General features: G+C 55.3%; 2 protein-coding genes across 6 annotated transcripts; one reads left to right on the forward strand and one right to left on the reverse strand.

Annotated features, from left to right (window-relative positions):
* The first annotated feature begins 2,734 nt into the window (after positions 1-2,734).
* On the forward strand, positions 2,735-9,045 carry PRR15L (proline rich 15 like). 3 transcript variants are annotated; one of them, XM_070393861.1, is made up of 2 exons: positions 2,735-2,832; positions 7,394-9,045. In XM_070393861.1, exon 2 carries the CDS (start codon positions 7,419-7,421, stop codon positions 7,719-7,721), a length of 303 nt encoding a protein of 100 aa, XP_070249962.1. In that variant the 5' UTR covers positions 2,735-2,832; positions 7,394-7,418; the 3' UTR covers positions 7,722-9,045. The 3 variants fall into 3 exon arrangements, with proteins under 3 accessions (XP_070249962.1, XP_070249960.1, XP_070249961.1); XM_070393859.1 differs by lacking the exon at positions 2,735-2,832 and adding an exon at positions 3,081-3,164; XM_070393860.1 differs by lacking the exon at positions 2,735-2,832 and adding an exon at positions 5,965-6,881.
* Positions 9,046-11,030: 1,985 nt separating this feature from the next.
* On the reverse strand, positions 11,031-17,461 carry PNPO (pyridoxamine 5'-phosphate oxidase). 3 transcript variants are annotated; one of them, XM_070394991.1, is made up of 7 exons: positions 17,233-17,461; positions 16,234-16,358; positions 14,965-15,064; positions 14,096-14,149; positions 13,722-13,850; positions 13,333-13,403; positions 11,031-11,942 (listed from the first exon to the last, which is right to left on the reverse strand). In XM_070394991.1, the coding sequence occupies exons 1-7, from the start codon at positions 17,350-17,352 to the stop codon at positions 11,924-11,926; spliced, it is 618 nt and encodes a 205-aa protein (XP_070251092.1). In that variant the 5' UTR covers positions 17,353-17,461; the 3' UTR covers positions 11,031-11,923. The 3 variants fall into 3 exon arrangements, with proteins under 3 accessions (XP_070251092.1, XP_070251091.1, XP_070251090.1); XM_070394990.1 differs by having other exon boundaries at positions 11,032-11,600; XM_070394989.1 differs by lacking the exon at positions 11,031-11,942 and adding an exon at positions 12,303-13,154 and having other exon boundaries at positions 17,233-17,457.
* Positions 17,462-20,256: the final 2,795 nt, after the last annotated feature.

The raw sequence follows: 20,256 nt of genomic DNA on the forward strand, positions 1-20,256 counted from the left end.
ACACGCTTCCCAGAACATGCACTTTGCTTGTTTGTGGAATATCACCCTTGAGCCTAGTTTCCGAAAGGGGCATTGGAAGGCGAGGCATTGTAGAAAGCAATGAAGCAGGCTGCGTGAGGGCGACCTGTTAAAGGGATATTCACAGTCTACAGCCGGGTCTCAAACTCCCCTCCCAACTCTGCTCCTCCCCAAAATAGATCCCCCAAAGGCCAGGGGTTGGGCCTGACTTCCCAGGCGGGGCTCTCCCAGGAGGGTGGTTTGGGGGGCTGGTCCGGGTGGCGTGCTCCGAAGGGCAGGCCACAGGTGGGCACTGCGGTTCTCCCTGGGGCGCCTTCTCCAGCTTGAGGCTGAGGACAGGATCTGCCCCCGTGTGTCCCAGAAATCAGAGAGGCCTGGGTTTCAGGGGGGTGAGGGGGGAATGAGTGCCTTCACAGGAGCCACTTCCTGTGAAGATGGAAATGGCTCCGGCCCTGGTTAGAGTCCCCCTGACCAGTGCCCATCCCTCCGTCCTTCCAGTCTCTTCCCAACACCCGAGCTAGGATGACTTTTTAGCCTCTTCTGGTGTCGTCTGGACTGGACGTCCACGCTCAAATAGACCAAGTTTTCAGAGAAAGTGTCAGATTTAGAAAGTTGTGGGCATCTTCCCAGGACAACAGTGTACTCTTTCCACAAGGGACCTTGCAAAATAATATCTTCAATTCACTCAAACCCTGGGAGACAATGTAACAAGCCTGCTGCCGCTGAAACAAGAAGTGAAATAACCCGGTTTTCACCCAGCTGGGTGGCTCAGTAGTGGAGCATGGACCCATGAACCAGGTCACTGATTCCCTGGATTATAGACTCGTTCCCCAGTAGGGGGCATGCAGGAGGCAGCCGATGGATGTTTATTGCTCATTGATGTTTCTCTCTCTCTCCTTCTCCCTTCCTCTCTCTGAAATCAACAAAAAACATATTTAAAGCCCTGGCCGGTTTGGCTCGATGGATAGAGCGTCAGCCTGAGAACCAAAAGGTCCCAGGTTCAATTCCGGTCAAGGGCACATGCCTGGGTTGTGGGCTCAATCCCCAGTGGGGGGCGTGCAGGAGGCAGCCAATAAATTATTCTCTCTCATCATTCATATTTCTATCTCTCCCTCTCCCTTCCTCTCTGAAATCAATAAAAATATATTTTAAAAAGCATATTAAAGAAAAAGAAATAAACCAGTTTCTCTCACACTTACCTGAACGGGCCACATTAAGGCTTTCTCATTAAGAATGTTTCTGCTTCTCATTTCGGTTGCACAATCAACCATCGTGCACATCATGTTAAATAGGAGCCTTTTAACAAACTTTCGGGAAACGACGCTTCTCGGTGAGGCAGGAGGCAAACAGTTAATTTGGGTCTTGAGGGATGAACAGGAGTTTGTGTTTGGTTACACAGGGGGTGGGGGGACCATTCCTGGCCTAGAGCACAGCCTGCGTTCCTGATCTCACCCACCCAGGCAGCCCCTGCACCCGGAGGGGAGGCCCAGAAAGGGCCTCGTGCGCACTTTCGGGGACGTTGGGAGAGGAGGCTGCAGGAATCCCATCCTCGGAGGACCAGACCAGGCGGGCGCCATGTGAGGCCTGTCCCCCTGAGGCGTAGGGACAGCTGTTCAGGATGGAGGGGACGGATTCACAAGGTCGTGAGAAACCGAAGGAAGTAGAAGCCGAGGTGGCGACCGTGGGGCAGGTTTGAGAGTTGGTTGGTTAGGATTTAAAGTGTAGGGTGGGGGGCGAGCCAGGCGCAGGGACAATTGTGTGTCTTTTCTCTACCTAGTGCCCCCCTCGGAGCCTGGCACGGACACACTCAGCCCATGCAGGAAGGGAGCGGGCCGGTGGGCTGAGCCTCTCGGCTGGGCAGCACCGGGACAGGGAGCTGCGGGACACTCACCGTACAGCGTACAGCGGGGAGGGAGACCGCAAACACCAAGAGCCCGCCTGAGGGGGCCCCAGAGAACCTTCCCCCAGGCGCGCGCCATATGTAAGAGCAGCCCGGCGAGGGCTGCTCACGGCCCCGGCTGATTTGCCGGAGGAGCTGTGGCTGTCGACCACTGAGGGGACCAGTGGGGATGTCACCCCTGTGCACACTCTGCCTTCTCGCCTCTTCCTCTCTCCCCACCTCCTCCCTGAGAGCGGGCCCCAGGTTTTGCGCTTTGGAACACCCAGCGAGGTCCATCCGAGGGGCAGCTGGCCGCTTGGGGGAAGCTGAGTGGAGTGGTGCCTGGGGTGGGAGCCATCACGGTTCTCTCCGAGAGGCTAAGGGAAGTACGGTGCCGTCGCAGGAACATAACCGCCCTTTCCCGCACACACGGGCCCCCAGAGCCCACCCCTGAGCAAGGGAGGGGGCAGGAGATTTTCGGTTGTAGTCAGTCTGGAGGCCCCGGGCCCCCTTCCCACTCCAGCGCTGGGAGAGCTTGAGGAAGGGCCTTTAGGGCCTGGGAGCCCTGAACCTGGGGCGGAGCGGACAGCCTGGGAACCGGTCCGCCAACCAGTTTAACCAGGGACTGGTTTCGACTCTGGAGTTCAAAGGAGCTGGGTGCACCCTTGTCCTCCTCAGCCAGCGGGGAGCAGCGGCCCTTAACCCTTTCCCGGTTGCGCCCGGGGCAAGGTCCAGGCTTTGCTGTGGCGGGAAAGGGGTCTGAACCTCCTCAGGGCATGAACTGGGCGGGGCGGGGGGTGACCTTGCCTACAGGCGGCCAGCAACCAGGCGCTGGAGACGGGGCAGACGGAGCAGAGCGGCTCCCCACCTCCCCCGACCCCAGGCTTCCCTGGGGATTTCCTCCTCCTGGCCAGGAGGTCCCTGCAGGACCCTGGGTGGGTGCTGGGGCCCGGGGATTGGGTTTCTGGGGTAATGAATATTCATCAGGCCGAGCAGGCCTCTGCTTCTGTTTACTTAGCCGGGAGGGGCTGGGTTTCAGGTTCACCTTGACTCCTGCAGGCACAGTGAGCAGGTACCCCGCTCCCGCACCTGTTTCTCTGGCACCTGCCGCACAGCTGCTCCTACCCAGCTCCCCGGGCCCGGCCGTGCCTGGCGCAGCACCCTGGCGGCTCCCCCGGCTCCCCCAGGCTCCCCCAGGGGCAGCGCCGGCGCTCAGCCCCTTCTCTAGGGAGGGGCTCACCTCCAGCTGCGGCAGCCAGGATCACAGGTACAGGCCGCGGGTGGGCGGCGGGGAAACCGCGGTGCAGCCAGGGCCCCGTCTGCCTCCGTGGCTGACAAGTCCAGCGGCGAGGGAGAGCCTGGCATGCGGGCTCCCACCTTCCTGGGTGAGCAGGCAGGATTCGGGGCTCATCCCGTTGGCCTCTTGGAGTCACTCCAGGCCTCCAGCCTGGAACTCCTGGGGGGAGAGTTTCTCTCCAGAGCAGTTCTCTGTTAACTCTTGTGGAACTGGAGCCCACCAGCGCCTACCCCCAGCCTGGAGGGTTTTTCTGGCTGTCGGAACCTCCTCCTGTTCCTGTCTAGGGTCCCCCAGACTTATTCAGGGTGGAGAAGTCCCATGGCCCCCCAGAAAGCTGAGGGCTGGGGCTCTGGGTTTTGTCTTACAACGCAGATGCGGACTTGCTCCCTCCAGCCCCCTCCACCCCTCCACCCCTCCACCCCTCCACCCCTCCACCTTGCCCCAGTCAATGGTTAACTTGGCTCAGCTGAGAAGGGGCTCAACCTCGCCTGGGCAAACTCAGCTGGGGCGGTGGGGCCTACCCGGGTGCCCAAGTGCGTGCGGGCCAGGGTGTAGCTATTATAGGCAAGGGCGGTGGGCTGTCCTCATGAGGCTGGGCTCCCAAGCTGTGCAAACAGTGTAGGTGTAGTGGCCTCCTCAGGGGCAGATTTCTATCATCCCATGGATTGCAGGGCCCCAGGGCAAGGGCTCAGCCCTCTGCTTGGCCCATGAACAGACTGCAGACCATGCTCAAAATCCCAATTCATTCCCCGCCCCCAGCCCTGCGACCCTCTGCGATTAGGTATAGGTGTGTGGTTGTAGGTATCTTGTTCTTGGCTACTTTGGGTAGCTGGGAAGTTTGGATAACACTTTCTTTTTTTTTTTTTCTTTTTTAAGCAAGTCAGACTTTACACTCTCTTGGGGTAACTCACTGTTTACCAGACAGAATCTTATAGCTAGCTGGGTTATTCTGCAAAACAAAGACCTAATTTAGCTAATCTGCAAATTCAGATTTCCACAGGTCAGGCTTGCTTAAAGGGGCACACACCTGCTTACTTGTGCTCGCGTACCCTAAGCAGGGGGACAGCGAGGCCTGGCTAACAGTCTGCTAGAGAGACCAGAGTTTGAGCCAGGAGACACGGGCACCAAGGTGCCATGGTGGAGGCCGCAGGGCAGGGTCCAAGGGCCATTCCCGACTCTGGTTTTCTGACCAGTTCCTTGTGATCTGTCCCTCCCTGTAGAGCAGCGGTTCTCAACCTGTGGGTCGGGACCCCTTTGGCAGTCGAACGACCCTTTCACAGGGGTCGCCTAAGACCATCCTGCATATCAGATATTTACATTACGATTCATAACAGCAGCAACATTACAGTTATGAAGTAGCAACGAAAATAATGTTATGGTTGGGTCACAACATGAGGAACTGTATTGAAAGGGCCAGAAGGTTGAGAACCACTGCTGTAGAGGCTAACTTGAAATGCCCAGTAAAGCGGGTCTGTTTTAACTGGCACATAAAACAGCCACTTCCTCTAGGCTAGGCAGCCTGGTTATTGCTGTTGGTTCGGGCGTTGGATCCTCCACTCCCCACGTTCCTTGGCAGCCCTGGGGGGGCCATGGGACTTGCCCCAGACCAGGTGGCGACGCAGGCACCCACAGGCCGAGCAAGGGAGCAAGCGTCCTGTCTGTCTTTCCCTGCCCTTCTCGCAGCTCCTTCCAGACACCCATCCTGTAACACCGAGATCTGAGCAAGGCTGTGCTAGGCCCGGGTGGGGCAAGCTGCCAAAGCAAACCTCCCGGGCCGTCCCCCGGGTGCCCTCGCCTCCCCTGGGTGCCCGGAAGGTATTTATCTGGCCACTCTCCCCCTCCCTCCCTTTCTAAGTGGGAGCTGCACCAGGTCTACCCTGGGGTCTCTTGGTGCATGAGCCGAGCAGAGGGACAGAGGTGGCAGCGTGGAATCTGCCTTCTGGACAAAGCCCTGAAGGAATCGGTTGGGCGCATGCTCTGGGCAGGGGGATGGGCATGTGGGGGACGGGGGACAACAGCAAGGGAGCTGATGGAGGGGGGCACTCAACCCACTCCCAGCCTGGGCCAGCATCCTGCCTTTGTTTTTTCTGAATTTGATGTGTTCCTCCTCTAACAGAACAGACTCCACACTCATTGTGGAAGATCTGGAAATTAGAAAAGTGGAGGGGAGAAAGCATCCCATATTCCTTCTACATAAAGAAAACCACTACTAGTCATTTGTCATATTTCTTTCTGGCCTTTTTAGAAAAGGTAGTTAAGACCATCCGTTTTCATTTTTATTTTTTTTAATATATTTTTATTGATTTCAGAGATGAAAGGAGGGGGGGAGAGAGAGAGAGAGAAACATCAATGATGAGAGAGAATGAGAGAATCTTTGATCAGCTGCCTCCTGCATGCCCCACGCTGGCGATCAAGCCCGCAACCCAGGCATATGCCCTGACTGGGAATTGAACTGTGATCTCCTGGTTCATAGGTTGAAGCTCAACCACTGAGCCATGCTGGCCGGGCAAGACCATCTGTTTTTTGAAAGAGGTGACACATTTGCCTGTGCCCGGGCTGACTGACCGTCTAGCTTTCTGGTGTGTGGTGGCTGCTGCCCCTCCTCCCCAGGATCTTTCACAGCCACACTCAGGAGTCCCGAGGCCAGACTCCCAGCCTCTCCCGAAACAGAGGTGCCGTGACTGATCTTCATCCCTCTGGTCTACATGCCCACCTGTCAGTGATGTCCAGGCATCTCCCAACATTTCCAGTAGCTCAGACGCACCTTTGTGGCGGTCGGTAAACGGTGGGGGTCTCAAGGCTTGTCAGTGGAGAAGCCTGGACTTTAGCCCCACAGCCCATCTCTTTGGGGTTTCCTATGGAGAGTCCAGCCCATGATAACTATATGTCACATGTACCTCTTGGCCCCACCGAACCTCCTTCCAAATTTCCAGCTCCCCTTCAAACTCCTGTCCTTGTGGAAGCTGGGTGGGAAAGGGGGCCATCCCTCAACCATTATCACCATTATCCTAAGTTGTATTTTGCAAAGCAAGTCTCTCTCTGTGGGCGGGCATCAACGTCAGAGCTGAATATGAGGGCTGGGAGGGACGGATGAGGCCACTGAGGTCCAGAGGAGTCACTTGCCAGGGGTCACGCACCTGGAACAGTCCCAGCGCTTCCCACCCCCAGCCTGAGGTTCCTCTCCCTGCTCATCACCAGTGGGAAGTCCAAATTACTCTAAACATCACACGTCCTGTTGAAATTTGAATGAATGGATTTATTAATGAATGAATTCCAAGCAAGATGCCCAGGGTGTTTCTGTCTGTCTGATACCAGTTGACCATCTGCCCAAAGGGTGTCCAAGGCCTGGATGCTGTGTGACTTGGGCAAGCTGTTCACCTTCCTGCAGCCCCAAGGGACCTGGCAGCTCGATGCCGCCTGGCGATGGCCTGTGTCTTCCCCACTGTCACCTCCCCTGGGCTCAGATGGCTTTCCTGTCCATGTGTGTTTGGCTACCTCTTCCCCAGACCCTCTCTCTTCTCTCCAAATGCATTGCATCACTTACCTGAATCTTGGGGTCACTCGGCCTCACCTTTCATTCCTTTAGGCCTGGGCCATTAAAAATAGCCCGTGGTGCCTGTCTGGAGTAGTCAGGTGGTTGAGCATTGCCGTGTGCATCAAAAGTTGCCCATTCGATTCTTGGTCAGGGTGAGTACCTGGGTTGTGGGTTCCATCCCTGGTTGAAACACATACTAAAGGCAACTGATTGAAGTTTCTCTCTCTCCCTCTCTCTCTCTCCATGTCCTCAGGTGAGGATTAAAAATAATAATAGCCCTAACGGGTTTAGCTCAGTGGATAGAAGTGGATAGAGCATCAGCCCACAGACTAAAGGGTCCTGGGTCCTATTTTGGTCAAGGGCATGTACCTTGATTGCAGACTCATTCCAGGCCCTGGTCGGGGCATGTGCGGGAGGCGACCAATTGATGTGTCTCTCTCACTTCAATGTTTCTCTCTCTCTCTTCCCCTCCCTTCCTCACTCTTTCTAAAAACCAACAGAAAAATATCCTTGGATGAGGATGAACAATAACAAAAATAGCTAAACAAACAATAAAATAAATAAATAATAGATCAATAAAATAGCCAGTGGTTAGGAGTCTAGAGGAGGCTGCTCCAAGGCACCCCCCGCCTTCTCCCCACTGACCCCTTCCTCTCTCCTGCAGAAGCCCCCTCCGCTCAGGGAGCACCATGACCGAAGTTGGCTGGTGGAAGCTGACCTTCCTCCGGAAGAAGAAGTCCGCCCCCAAGGTGCTGTACGAGATCCCTGACACCTATGCCCAAGCGGAGGGCAGCGCCGAGCCCCCGGGGCCTGAGGGCGGGGATCCCAACAGTGACTTTAACACCCGCCTGGAGAAGATCGTGGACAAGAACACGAAGGGCAAGCACGTCAAGGTCTCCAACTCCGGCCGCTTCAAGGAGAAGAAGAAGGTGCGAGCCACGCTGGCGGAGAACCCCAACCTCTTCGATGACAGGGAGGGCAAAGGACAGTGAAGGGGGCCGAGGAGGGTGCTAGCCAGCAGCTCCCTGCCTGCTCCTTGCTGTCGGCTGGATCTGAGCTCAGAGCTTGCCACGCAGGCCTCTTTGGCCGCAGCGGAAGCCCTGGGGGCAGTTGATGCCTGCTGGCAGGCAATGTCTGGTTTTAGGTTTGTATTTATGTGCCCCGGCTTTCTGGGAAGTCTGGGAGATCCCAGGGTCCTCCCACCGTCCCCCACCACATATAAAGGCACTTCGGTTCCAGGATGACAAGTGCCACCCAGGGAGTCAGCCCTCCCGGAAGCCGTGTCAGGGCGGGCAGGGAGGCGGACCAGGAATAGAGAGAGGGAGCCTGACTGACTTCACTTCCTCCCAGGCACGGGGTCCAGGGTGAGTTTGACTTGCTGCTCCCTCTACTGTCTCTACCCGTGACTGTTCCCTGGACCGATCCTGAGAGTGCATTTTCCAGCAGACTTGTGATGGGGGATGGTTTCCAGGAGCCAGAGGTGGGCTGAACTTGAGCTCACCTCCTAACACAAGTGGGAAACTTCCGGGAACTTTGCCCCCAGATGTGCAGGGGGAGGAGGACCCTGGCACTCCCTGGAGGTGGCCAGGTTAGGGACCCCATGGGTCCAAGTTAGGGGAGGGGGTGGGGAAGCTCTGGTCGGACCTAACCGCAGCCAGTTCTTCCCCCCGGTATTTAAGATGGATCGGCCCCAGAGATGAGTCCTGGAGCCTTGAATTTTGTTTAAGAAAATAACTGTAGGTTTCTCCCTTTGTAATAAACAATGCTGCAAAAGCGGAGCATCTATTTATACGCTCGTCTTCCGTTTATCAAGAGGACTGTGTTTATGCCTTTGTTTCCCTTCATGGAAGTGGAACCTGGTGCTCAAATCGTTCCTCCCACATTTCACAAAGGGTCCCAGGTGGCGGAATGTAGGGGTGGGGACACCAATTTCACCCTCCAGCCACGGTGCTTGTGGCACCTCAGTGGTCAGGCCCTCTGGTCAACAGAGGCCAGCAGGGGCTGCAAGAGAACCAAGCAGACCTCTGGGGACTGACCCAAAGTTGCAGTGGTTTGGTTTGGGATCAAGATTCAAATTCTGGTTCCACCTCTTAGTAGCGGTGTGATTTGGGGAACATTAAACACACACACACACACACACACACACAAACAACCTCCTCTGAACCCTGGCCGGGTAGCTCAGTTGATTAGAGCGTGGTCCCAATACGCTGCTGGTTCCATCCCGTCAGGGCACATAGAATGAATGCATGAATAAGTGGAACAACAAATCAATGCTTCTCTCTCTAAAAATCAATCAATAAATTTTTTTTAAACATCCCTCCTCTGAGCCTCCGTTTTCTCTTTTATAAAAGGGCCTCTAATGATATCTATTTCACAGGGAGTGGCCAATGGTTAGCGACCCATTAGTAGTCCTGTCGTAGGTGCGCCATTAACATTGGTTTCCTCCCCCCTTTCCCTTATTAGGGAACTCACCATAGCCCACAGTTTCCATTTAAGGAAGAGGAGAGAGCGTGCTCTTTAGGCTGTTAGATCTGGATCTTTCTCAAGCCCCAGGAGCTGGGAACTGGAAAACATTGGCCATATCTCCAGAGCTCATGGTGGGAACATGGAGAGAGAGAGACCAAGGTGGCGACTAAACAATGTGGTCCAGCAGCTTCCAGGCCAGCTCCTCGCAGGCTGCTGGGCCACCCCACCCCACCCCAAGGAGTGCTGCTCAGGAAATTTATTACCAAAACAAACAGACCATACAAGGGGGCCTTTGTTAGGTGGCCTCACCCAAGGCACGGGGAGCTCTGAGGATGAGTGAGGGAGAGACCGGGAGCAGGAGGAGGACAGGAGGACTCTCCCCGATCCCTCCTCATGCCGGAACTTTCTAAGGTCCCCCCAGTAACTCAGTCCATAAAGCCTCCCGTGGAGGAGCACACTTTTCCCCATACTCCAGTCCTGCCCACTGCTAATACCTGACGTTTACAGAGGGTTTAAAATGGGCCAGGCCCACGCTGGCTGGGTGGCTAAGTTGATCGGAGTGTTGTCCTGTACATCAAAAAGGTTGCGGGTTCGATTCCCAATCAAGGGCATGTACCCCAGTTGTGGGTTTGATCCCAGGCCCTGGTTAGGGCGCGTGTGGGAGGCGACCAATCGATGCGCCTCTCTCACATAGATGTTTCTCTTTCTCTCCTCCCTCCCTTCCACTCTGAAAATCAATGGGAAAACAATCCTTGGGTGAGGATAAAAAAAAAAACAAAGAAACATCCTTGGATGAGGATTAAAATGGGACAGGCCCTGTGGCAAGTACTCCCCCAGGTTCCTCCTTTAATCCTCTCGTCCCCCGTTGAGACAGGGCCCATTACTAACTACCCCCATTTTCCAGGTGAGGGCTGAGCTTAGAGAGCTTGAAGTCACTCACCCGAGACCATGCCCTTGCAGAGGTGGGGCTGGAACTGAAGCCAGAGCTGGGCTGCGCTGTGACCACTGAACCACACAGCCCCTTCCATTCTTGATTTGCATCTGCTTAGGGATGGGAAACTCGGGACAAAGAAAGGAACCAGTCACCTTCAGCTGAAGGAGAGGGGGGATGAGCCAGGGCAAGGCCTGGACCATGGGATCCTGGGAGGCGAGCACCATTTGAGGGTGCTGCAGAGCCAACCAGCGTGGAGGCTGAGTGGACCCTGAGACCCCAGATTGTAGGGACCTCCCGCTCCTGCCCATCCTGAGCTTCCCTGAGGCGAGGGTAGGGGGATGAAGCTGGGCCCTGGGCCACAGACCCTACTGGTGGCCTAACGCTGGCACCTCACTGCCACCATGACTCCTCCTAGTTGGCAGGGTCTGCAGACTCCTCTGCCCCATGCATATGACCATGCTCCACGGCCCCAAACTGATGACTGCAGGAATCTTCCCGGGAAACTCCACATATTCCCCTAACCTGGGTGTTAGTGGATGGGGGTGAGGAGGTGGGGTGGTTACCAACAGCCAAAGGGATATCTGGCTGCCCAGGGAGTCAGCCCAGGCAGCTGTGAGTTTTTACCAGGCCAGAGGAGGAGGAACCGAAAGTGCAAATATGTGCAGGAGCCGGGAGAGGCTACGGGTTATCGACCACAGTTTCACTGGGACTCAACCCAAGGGGGGGAGGGGGAGGCAGGCAGGGCAGGCTAGAATGGCCTGTGCGGCCGAGAAGGGGCCAACCTTGGGCAGCAGGCGCCCCCTGCTGGATGCCCCACCTCCCAAGAGAGGAAAATCGAGGTGGGCAGAGTTGCTTAATCCCCCAACTCCCTTCCTTCCTAGGGTGGGGGGCAAGACCAGGCCAGACCGGACATTAACATCACGCACATCTGATGAGTTTTTATTAGCGATCTGGCAAAGTGATTGCCGGAGGGAGAACAGAACTGCTGAGACCAGGCTCAAAGCTGGGGAGACACAGCTCCCAGAAACACAAACAGGACAAGGGAAGGGTCCCCAGCACCCTCTCCTGTAGGTCTCAGAAAGGTTGTGCTTTCCTACGCTCGGGCTTGAGGGGGGATGAATAACAAGAGAGAGGCCCTTGGGGGAGCTGGTCACTCAGACGCTGAAGCACATGCCCGTACAGTGAATGAAGCCGTGTGCAGAGTGGCAGGTTCAATGCCACTGTGCACAAATAGTCTGTCCTCTCACCCTGGCTGAGTCACAGCAAGCATTTACCCCGCCTGGCTCCTCTCCACAGCCTGCAGGCCACTCATCCAGGCTGACGCTGGTCACCAGACTTGTGCTCGAGGAAAGCAAATACAGTTCAGCACAGGCCTCGGCCGAGGGTTCCGGGAGAATCCGATCGTGAGGGTGAGGGGCAGGAGGTTTAGAGGTTGAGGCCAGTGCACTGTCACCAGGGGTAGGTGGGGGTCCTGTTAAATGCAGGTGGGAACTCAGTGGGCCTGGGGTGGGCTCCCAAGTCATGCCGATGCTGCCTGCCGTCCTGAGGACCACACAAGGGTCTAGTCCAGGGGCTAAATCTTGGCTTCACAAAGTTCCCTGGGAAGCCTTTAAATTTCCCAATGCCTCAGACCCGTGAAGTCATCTCTAAGGGGAGGATCTAGGCATCATCAGGATTTTTAAAGCCCCCCCCGCCCAATCGACCCCCGGTAGTTCCAATGTGGGTGAAAACCAGTGATGTGGAGAGGTGAGGAGTAGGGAAGGGGATGTGTGAGTAGTCAGAAAGGCAGAATCTCTATAATTTAATTTCATGCCTGGAAAGTAAAATAAATAAATACTGTTTATAAACCAACATGGAAAATAAAGTTTGATTAAAATCTTCCTGGCCCGTAGGTACCAGCACATGAATCCTTTCTACAAAACTCCTGACTGGGATTGAATGCTCCCAGTAAGAGAATACTCACTACCTAATGCTGACTACCGCCCCCCCCCGCCCCCCCCGCCCCCGCGGCAATCTCTCCCCATATTGAAGTGAAATCTATTTCTGTGTAATATCCACCGATGGGTCCTTTGGAGCTATCTTTTCCCACACTGCTGTGCTTCAGATAATGGAAGGCAGCTATCAGCAGGGTAAATGCTATAAGAGTATCTGTTAATAAACGAGTGAGTTAGGGTTCTTTTATTTGCAATCAACAGCAATTTATTCTGCGAGTTTATGTCAAAAAAAACTTCTTTTTAGAGACAGTGGGTGTGTGAGGCAGGAGGAGGAACCGCACAGCCCAGGCAGGGAAGGAGGGCGCCAGGGCCTCTCAGGGAATTGCAAGAGCAGCAGCCAGAGGCCGTGGCTTCTTGGCTGCCACTAACCACGCGGCTACAGTGAGCACGCGGCTACAGTGAGCACGCTCTGGGTCTCTCCGTGTCCAATTTCCAATAGTTGACAAGTAAAACCGATGGGCGAGATTGGCTCAGGTGCTTATGCTGGGACCAATCAGCTTTGGCCAGTAGGACTCAGTCACAGTGGTAAAAAGACAGGGCTGCTGGGGACCCACTCTGTGTCACCAGAAGAGGGATTTACAGCAGCTGCTCCCTCTAGAGGGAGCCATTCCAGTAAACTATTGTCAAAATCAAGAAAATAATGATGAGATTACTTTCCATTTGTGGTTCTCTATGCCACCATCACACTCCACTAGAGCCTACTGAGAGCCAGCCAAGTAGAGGGTACTCAAAGGATGAACTCTGAAGACCCCTACATGTAAGGAGTATAGGGAAATGGTGGCCCTTAGACGGGCCCGACTCCCAACCCCACACCCTCTCTCAGCACCCGGTCCTCGCTCCCGTGGGCACCGCAGCCCGGGAGTCAGGGAGCAAGCCTCTCGTAGAGCCAGTCTTCCTCCCCGCGGTGGGTCATGGGCCCCAAAGGGGAGTCTCCTGTTGGGAGACTCCGCCGAAAGACAATCCGGTCGTGCAGGCGGTTGGTTTGGCCTTGCCAGAATTCCACCACCTGTGGGTACAGGATGTAGCCACCCCTACGAAGAGAAGCAGCCGTGTCACTCCCCACCACCCCCGGGCTCCCTGAAGGACGTTGCTGGGCTGTATCTCAGGGTTGACGGGGAGGAGGAGATCTGTAACCCACAGACAGGGTAGCTTCCAGCAAACACGAGGGTCCTGGTGTCCCTTTCTACAAGACTATGAGGCATCACTCACCAGTATTTTGGCTTCGGCACCTCTTGTTCCTGGTACAGCTTCTCCAATTCCTCGTTTTTCTTTCTCAGATACTGTTCAGGCGAAGGAGATAGAGGAAGTGCCAGACCCCGTCAATGACTCATTTAATAACCATGTACTGAGCATGTGCCAGGTGCTGGGCACACAGGTGAGCAAGGCACAGGTGGCCTCTGTCCTCTGGGAACAGAGTCCAACGGGAGGGTCCGACAGACACAGGAGGCCCATTGGGCCATTTCCCCACTCCCGTTCCCCCAGGAAGACAGCCTTTCCACTTAGCTGGAGAGAGAGGGCCCTGGCATCCCTGGGAGACAGCCTCTGGGGATGAGCCGGGGCCCTCGCCACCCGGAGGACTAAGAGGAAGCCCCACTCACCTCCCGATCAGGGATGACGGAACTCTGGTGACTGACCACAGCCCCAATCTGGCTGCTCTTGGGGCGGGAGTGGAAGTAGCACTTGGCCTCCTCCTCTGGCAGCTTCTTCACAGGGCCCTCCACACGCACCTGCTCAGGGATGGCCTTGGCTACATGGCGTTCAAAGCCACTCGCCCTCCCCAGGCCACAGGCCCATTCCCGTCTTCTCTTTAGCCAATGCCTCACCACTCTGGGCTGCCACCGGACCAGCTAACTATACGAGAGCTGAGAGGCAGGATGTTTGCCCAGCCTGGGGACCTCCACTGGGCTCCTATATAAACTCAGGCCCCTCCCAACACAGCCCGCCCCAGGCTGCCCTGGGAACGCTCACTCACCTGACGGTTCAGGGGCTCCCAGTAGAAGACAAGGGAAGCAAAGGGATTAGAGTCCTGGAAATGAAACAGAATCCACAGACAGCGTCAGGTCATGGGGGGAAGGCAGGAAGTCTGCAGCGTGCAGGCCCACGGGAGATGCACTCAGTGTAGTATCTCATTTAAACCCTCAAAGGTAGGCCTACCGTTACAGGTAGAGACAGGCTCAGAGAGGTTAAGTAATGAGCCCGAGTTCACATAGCAAGTGGCAGGGCTGCATCGGAAACCTAAGCCAGCTGGACTCCAAAGAGACGCTTGCCATTTCTCAAACCCACAGATTTTGCAAGTTCTCAGAAATGTATGTTTGCCTGGCAGGGACTCAGGGAGGACGACTCATGTGGATTTATGAACTGTATGCATGTGAAGTGCCAACGCTGTATTCGACACCAGAAGAGGTCATGGGGGTGTAACAGAGATACAACAGATGCAGCCTCTGCCCTGCAAAGCTTACCACTTAACAGAGGACACACACATTAATCACATAATCATACACATGCACAGTTAGAAACTGAAAAAATGGCAGGAAAGTTGCTAGTTAGAACGATAGCAAACAGCATGAGCGGCTGACTCTGTGTAGGAGCTGAGGAGGCTTTTTTGAAGAGGCTAACATTGGGGCTGAGACTGAAGGGACAGGGTTACTTGGATAAACAGATGACAGAGGCAGGGGTGGTTGGAGAGCATTCATGCATGTGCGGCAAGGAGAACGGCAGTGCAAAGGCCCCCAGGCAGGGTGGCCCTTGAGCACAGACAGCAAGCGGGTTGGGGTGGAGGGTGACTGATGAGGCCAGGGCTGGACTCTGCAGCCCCGAGGAGGATTTACCGTGACCCCTCACCAGCTCTTTCCCCTTTCGGCTCTCGAAGTTAGTGAAGAAGCGGAAGCCATCCTTGTCAAAGCCCTTCAGCAGCACCATGCGGGCAGAGGGCTTCCCATCTCTGGGACAGAGAGCAGAGCGCCGAGGTCAGAGCCCACCTCAGTGTTCTCGCCGCTGCCCCTCCCTTGGGATGTCTGAGCATCCCTACAGCTGTGTCCCCGTATTCTGCCCTGTCCGGGCACTCAGGCCACCCACCCACTCCCACCTGCCCCTGGGGATTTAGCCTGAAAGCAAACAAACACCAATATGACATTGAAGCCTTCCCCCTGCGTGCCAGAGGCGTCCTCCCCACTGTCCTGACGGCGGTCTGTGGATTCTCGTTCACTTCCAGGACCGTCAGGGACTGAACTATGTCCCCCTAAAAGCCCATGTTGATGCCCTTGCCCCAGTGTGAGTACTTGGAGAGAGGGCCTCAGGGAGTGAGTAAGGGTAAATACGGTCATAGGGTGGGACTCTAATCCAAAACCACTGGTGTCCTTGTAAGAGGGAGAAACACCACTGATCTCTCCCTTGCTCTCTGCATGCACAAAGGCAAGGCCATGTGAGGACAAGGCAAAAAGGCAGCCATCTGCAAGCCACGAAGAGAGGCCTTACTAACCAGCTCTGACAGCACCTCAATCTTGGACTTCTAGTTTCCAGAGCTGAGAGAAAATGCATTTCCGTTGTGTAAGCCACCCTGCCTGTGGTGGTTTCTTATGGCAGCCCTGGCGAAGTAACACGGCTCTAAGGGCAGCAACCAACAAGAATGCAACGGGCCAGTGCTTAGGGACCACAGAAGGTGTGGCTCTATCAGACCCTCTGCTCAGGGCTTTGGGGGACACCCAGGGCACAGCACAAGAGCGCTGCCTTCAAGGACTTACATTTGACTGAGGGGGGACAGGAGGAATTGGATTGGATAGGAGGCTAATATGAGAGATGTCTCAATGGTTGATTACCAAGTGAAGGATACAGCCAAGCATTGTCTACAAAGAGCTTCATGAAGAGGTCTCAGGAGGCATAGCTCTTAAAGAGCAGCTGGGAATAGGGTAGGTGGAGGGATAAGGGAGGCAAGGGTCTATGGGGGGTTGCATCAAGGGCAGAGAGGAATGAGGACAGGCAACTTGCCTGAGGCCGCACAGCATTTTAATAAAAGTGCCAGAACCATAAAGTTGTCACCCATCAAACTGAGAGCTCCCTCAGCATCCTACTGCATCTGTGCCCACCCACAGCAGGGCCCATGGCCATGCCCACCTGGTACAGGTGGCCAGACACATGGCGTTGGCTTCCCCGATGTCAGGACACTCAACAGCCTCTTCGAACCAGGCAGCAAACTGCTTCAGGGGGTCCAGAGAGGTCAGCTGAGCCTCCTCAAATGCCTGGGAAGGAAGGGTTTTATTTCATTTCATAAACACACATATTGCTTAATGGGTGTGTGGAACTATTCTAGGCGCTTTTCAAATATTAACTTATTTAATCCTCATCACAAAACACAGTACCCAGGAAGCAGGTTCTGTTAGCCCCATATCACAGGTGGGGACACAGGCAGGAGGAAGGAGACTGACTGACAGCTGGTGATGGACGGTGAGTCAGGGCTTCCTGTCATGGGTGTCAAACCTACTATTTGGAAAGCCCTTTTTTTAAAAAAAGACAGATTCTGGACTCTGCCCTTGTAAGTCCTCATTCAGTGGGTCTAGGGGTCAGTGGAAAACCGCATGTTTAACAACAGTTCTTTGCGTTCCTCTCGGGGGAGGAGGAAGGGAAGGAGGTTCTCCAGGGAGGAATCGAGGGGAACGGAGGCCGCGAGGGGCTAGAGGTCCTCCCTCCTGCCCCGGGAGTGAGTCCACCGCCCCCACGTTTCGCTCACCAAACACGGACAGGCTGACCGTCCCTGCGCTAAGCACGTCACACACCTGAGTCCACCGCTTCCCAGGTGAGGAGCGGAGGCCGGGGGTTAGGTCAACTGCCCCGGGGGTGCACCTCGCGGGTGGAGGGCGGGCTCCAGCCGCGCCTTGCCCCCAGCACAGCGGCCTCCCCCGACCCCGTCTGCGTCCCGGCTTCCCCGGAACCTCTCCCCCAGCGGTTGTCTCTGAACCCTCTCCTCTCCTCTCCTGGCGATGGCCTCAAGCCCCTGCGTCCCACTGGGTGGCCCCAGAAACCCCGCGGGTTTCCTCCCATCACCACCCCCCCTCCTCCGATGATTTGCGACCCCTAGTTCCCCGTCCCCGCGGAGACCCCGCCCGGCGACGACACCTCTCGGTCCCCGCGGTAACTCTTGCGCATCGGCCCCAGATCCATGTCGGCACCGCGGCTGCACAGGCGGCTGCACAGGTGACGAAGGAGGCGGGGCCGCTCGGCCAGTCGCCCGAACATCACGTTGACGCACGCGTCGGGGCCGTTGGCCACGTGACCCAGCGTCGCCCGGCGCCGGGTTCCGGCATGTTCGGAACCAGTTGCTCAGTCCCGAGTCCACCCCCGGGAAGGAAGGTTTGTCTGTCTCCCAGCCCAGATACCTTAAGTCCTCGGAGCCAATGGGAGCCCAGGGTCGGAGGAGGGAGACAGGCGCTGGGACTCCATTGGTCGGAGTTTCCCGGAGCGCGGCCAATGACAGCGAGAACAGAGGAAGCCAGCGGCCAATGGGCGGCGCCGCTGGAGGCGGGAGCAGGGAGACAAGGAAATTCTGTCACCGCGGTTAACACGCACGTGGAGGTTTGTTAAAGGTATCGGGCTGCTGCCTCCCGGGCCGGGGGCGGTGGGCGAGCCGCTGGGGGCTCGAGGGGGAAGGGTCAGTGTGAAGTGGCTGGCCCCTGGTCGGTGCCCGAAGGCGGGCCTAGTGCAGGAAGTGTCCCTGCGGGGCAGGCGGGTGGCCTGGGAACGGACCAATGGAAATGGAATTAGGGGCCAGACCCCTAAGGCAAGGGGGTGGGGAGACGGAGAAAGAGGACATCTGGTTTGGGGAAGAAATCAAGGCTTGAGAGTGGGAGAGGCTGAAGTGACTAGTGACCCCTCCAAATAGGTGCTGTGTAGTGTGTATGTGTGTGTGTGTGTGTGTTTGGGGGGGAGGCGGGGATGAGAAGGAAGACAGCTGAATGGGAAAGGGGAAGAGGGAAATTTGGGATCAAGCTGTCCCAGACCAGCACCGTCTTCCTCCTCCAGCTCTGAACCCCCTCTCTTCAGCCTCATTTTTCTCACCCCAGGCCAGAGCAGGCTGCTTTCTTTACTCATGGCCTCCCCTCTCCTGATGCAGCAGACCAGCCAGGTCGATGGAAAGCTTACCTCTGCCCCACCTCTCCCCCGCCTCCCCGCCTCTGCCGGGTTTCCCCTTTTTCACCTCTTGCCCTTCCTGGAGAGTTGGAGTTTGGTACCCAAGTCAATGCCAGCCATAGCTGAGGGCACAGGAGAGCAGGTGGCTGTGCCAAGCCATTTCCAGGATGCAGGGCTGAGAAGTGGGAAACCTGCCAGTGCCTACCCATTCCAGCTTTGGCCTGGCTGGGGCAGCTGTGGGTCAAGGCCTCTCTCTAGTCCTCGTTTCCACCATCATCAGGAAGGGGAGCTGCGAGAACCATCTAGGCAGGCACCCCAGGACTGTCAGGTAAGAGGACTTCCTGCCCTGCCCAGGTGTCTGCATGACAGCTAAGCTTCATAAAGTTCTACTTTTGATACCCGTCATCCTTTATCACGGGCACATAGCTTGAGCCAAATAGAATCTGGAAGACAAATTTGCTGCAAAGAAATGACACATGTCTCAGGGCTTAGTAATATTCATCTGTAGATTCTCCACTGGTTAGAATTTTTTGCTGCATTGTTTTCCTCCGTCAACATGATTGAGAGAGAGAGCTGACTGGACTTCCTTTCTTATTGAAGTTGTCTTTCCACGTATGAACATTGCTGTCCTCCCCTCCTCCCAGCACCTGCATTTAAATCTGTGTAAGCAGTGATTAGTGCCCTTCAACTCAGTCGGTTTTGTTCATGGGCCCACACTTTTAGCACCCCTGGGATGTGCTACCCTGGACCCAGGATTCTAGGGCACCAAGACAAGGATAATTTGAATGGTTTTAATTAAACCATTACAGTACAGTTGACTCTTGAACAATGCAAGGGTTAGGGTCGCTGACCCCTCCCCAATTGAAAATTCATGTATAACTTTTGACTCCCCCCAAATTTAGCTACCAGCAGCCTACTGTTGGCCAGAAGCCTTACTGATAACATAATCAGTCAATTACCACATGTATTATATGCTGTATTCTTAGAAAAAAGTAAGCTAGAGAAAAGAAAATTTTATTGAGAAAATCATAAATAAGAAAATACATTAACAGTATTGAAAAAAAATCCATGTATATGTATACTGGTAAGTGGATCCATGCAGTTCAAAACCGTGTTGTTCGAGGGCCAACTGTATAGATATTCCTTCAGTTGACATTTTTTAAAAAAATGTATTTTATTGATTTTTTACAGAGAGGAAGGGAGAGGGATAGAGAGCCAGAAACATCGATGAGAGAGAAACATCGATCAGCTGCCTCCTGCACACCCCCCACTGGGGATGTGCCCGCAACCAAGGTACATGCCCTTGACCGAAATCGAACCCGGGACCCTTGAGTCTGCAGGCCGACGCTCTATCCACTGAGCCAAACCGGTTCTGGCAGTTGACATTTATTAAAGACTTCTTTAGGACCAGGTACTGAGCTAGGTGTGAGCATCCGAAGATGAAGATGACACGGTTCCTGCCCACAGGGTTTTGTAGTCTGTCGGGGGAAGCAGATCTGTAAGCTGAAGAGGTACAGATACTTCTGTGAGGAGACGGGGAGCAAACAGGAGGAAGTGGCCTCTGGGGTTTCAGCAGTCAGGAATCTTTCGTAAAGGGAGCAGACGTTGCATTTGTCTTAATGAGTATGTGTTTGCAGATGGACAGTGGAACCAGCGTGCCAGGAAGAGGGGACAATGTGAGTAAGAGCTGGGTGCCTTGGGGAGATTTGGAGCAGGGCGATCCTGCTGGAACGGGTGGTGAGAACGCGAGCCGGGCACTTAGGCAAGGCCCGGCGTGCCAGCTGAGGCTCAGGCAGATGGCATGGGTTAGGCTTTTAGACAACGATTCTTTTTTTTATCCTTGGCTGTTGTCCAACCACAGTGTCTAATTCCTCTATTTTCAAGACCAGATGAGAAAAAGTAGATTCCAGCAGCCTCTCCCCTTCTCGGCAATTAGCGAGGAAGCTTGCAACTGGTTGCCTTGTACTGTTTCCCCCTTTGTCTTGAGATAATAAGTAGGCTTGCATTGTGCTT

This window comes from Myotis yumanensis, unplaced genomic scaffold (assembly GCF_028538775.1).
Source record: "Myotis yumanensis isolate MYYU_CA2020_CCGP unplaced genomic scaffold, mMyoYum1.0.hap1 SCAF_16, whole genome shotgun sequence".
Classification (NCBI taxonomy): domain Eukaryota; kingdom Metazoa; phylum Chordata; class Mammalia; order Chiroptera; family Vespertilionidae; genus Myotis; species Myotis yumanensis.

Excerpts from the sequence above, each read along its gene's own strand:
- PRR15L (XM_070393861.1), top strand. The coding sequence starts at position 7,419 with ATGACCGAAGTTGGCTGGTGGAAGCTGACCTTCCTCCGGAAGAAGAAG.
- PNPO (XM_070394989.1), bottom strand. The coding sequence starts at position 17,352 with ATGTTCGGGCGACTGGCCGAGCGGCCCCGCCTCCTTCGTCACCTGTGC. Across the intron at positions 13,404-13,721 it reads CCGTCATCCCTGATCGGGAG|TATCTGAGAAAGAAAAACGA; the intron begins GTGAGTGGGGCT and ends TCGCCTGAACAG. Across the intron at positions 13,155-13,332 it reads GTGCCGAAGCCAAAATACTG|GGGTGGCTACATCCTGTACC; the intron begins GTGAGTGATGCC and ends TTCTCTTCGTAG.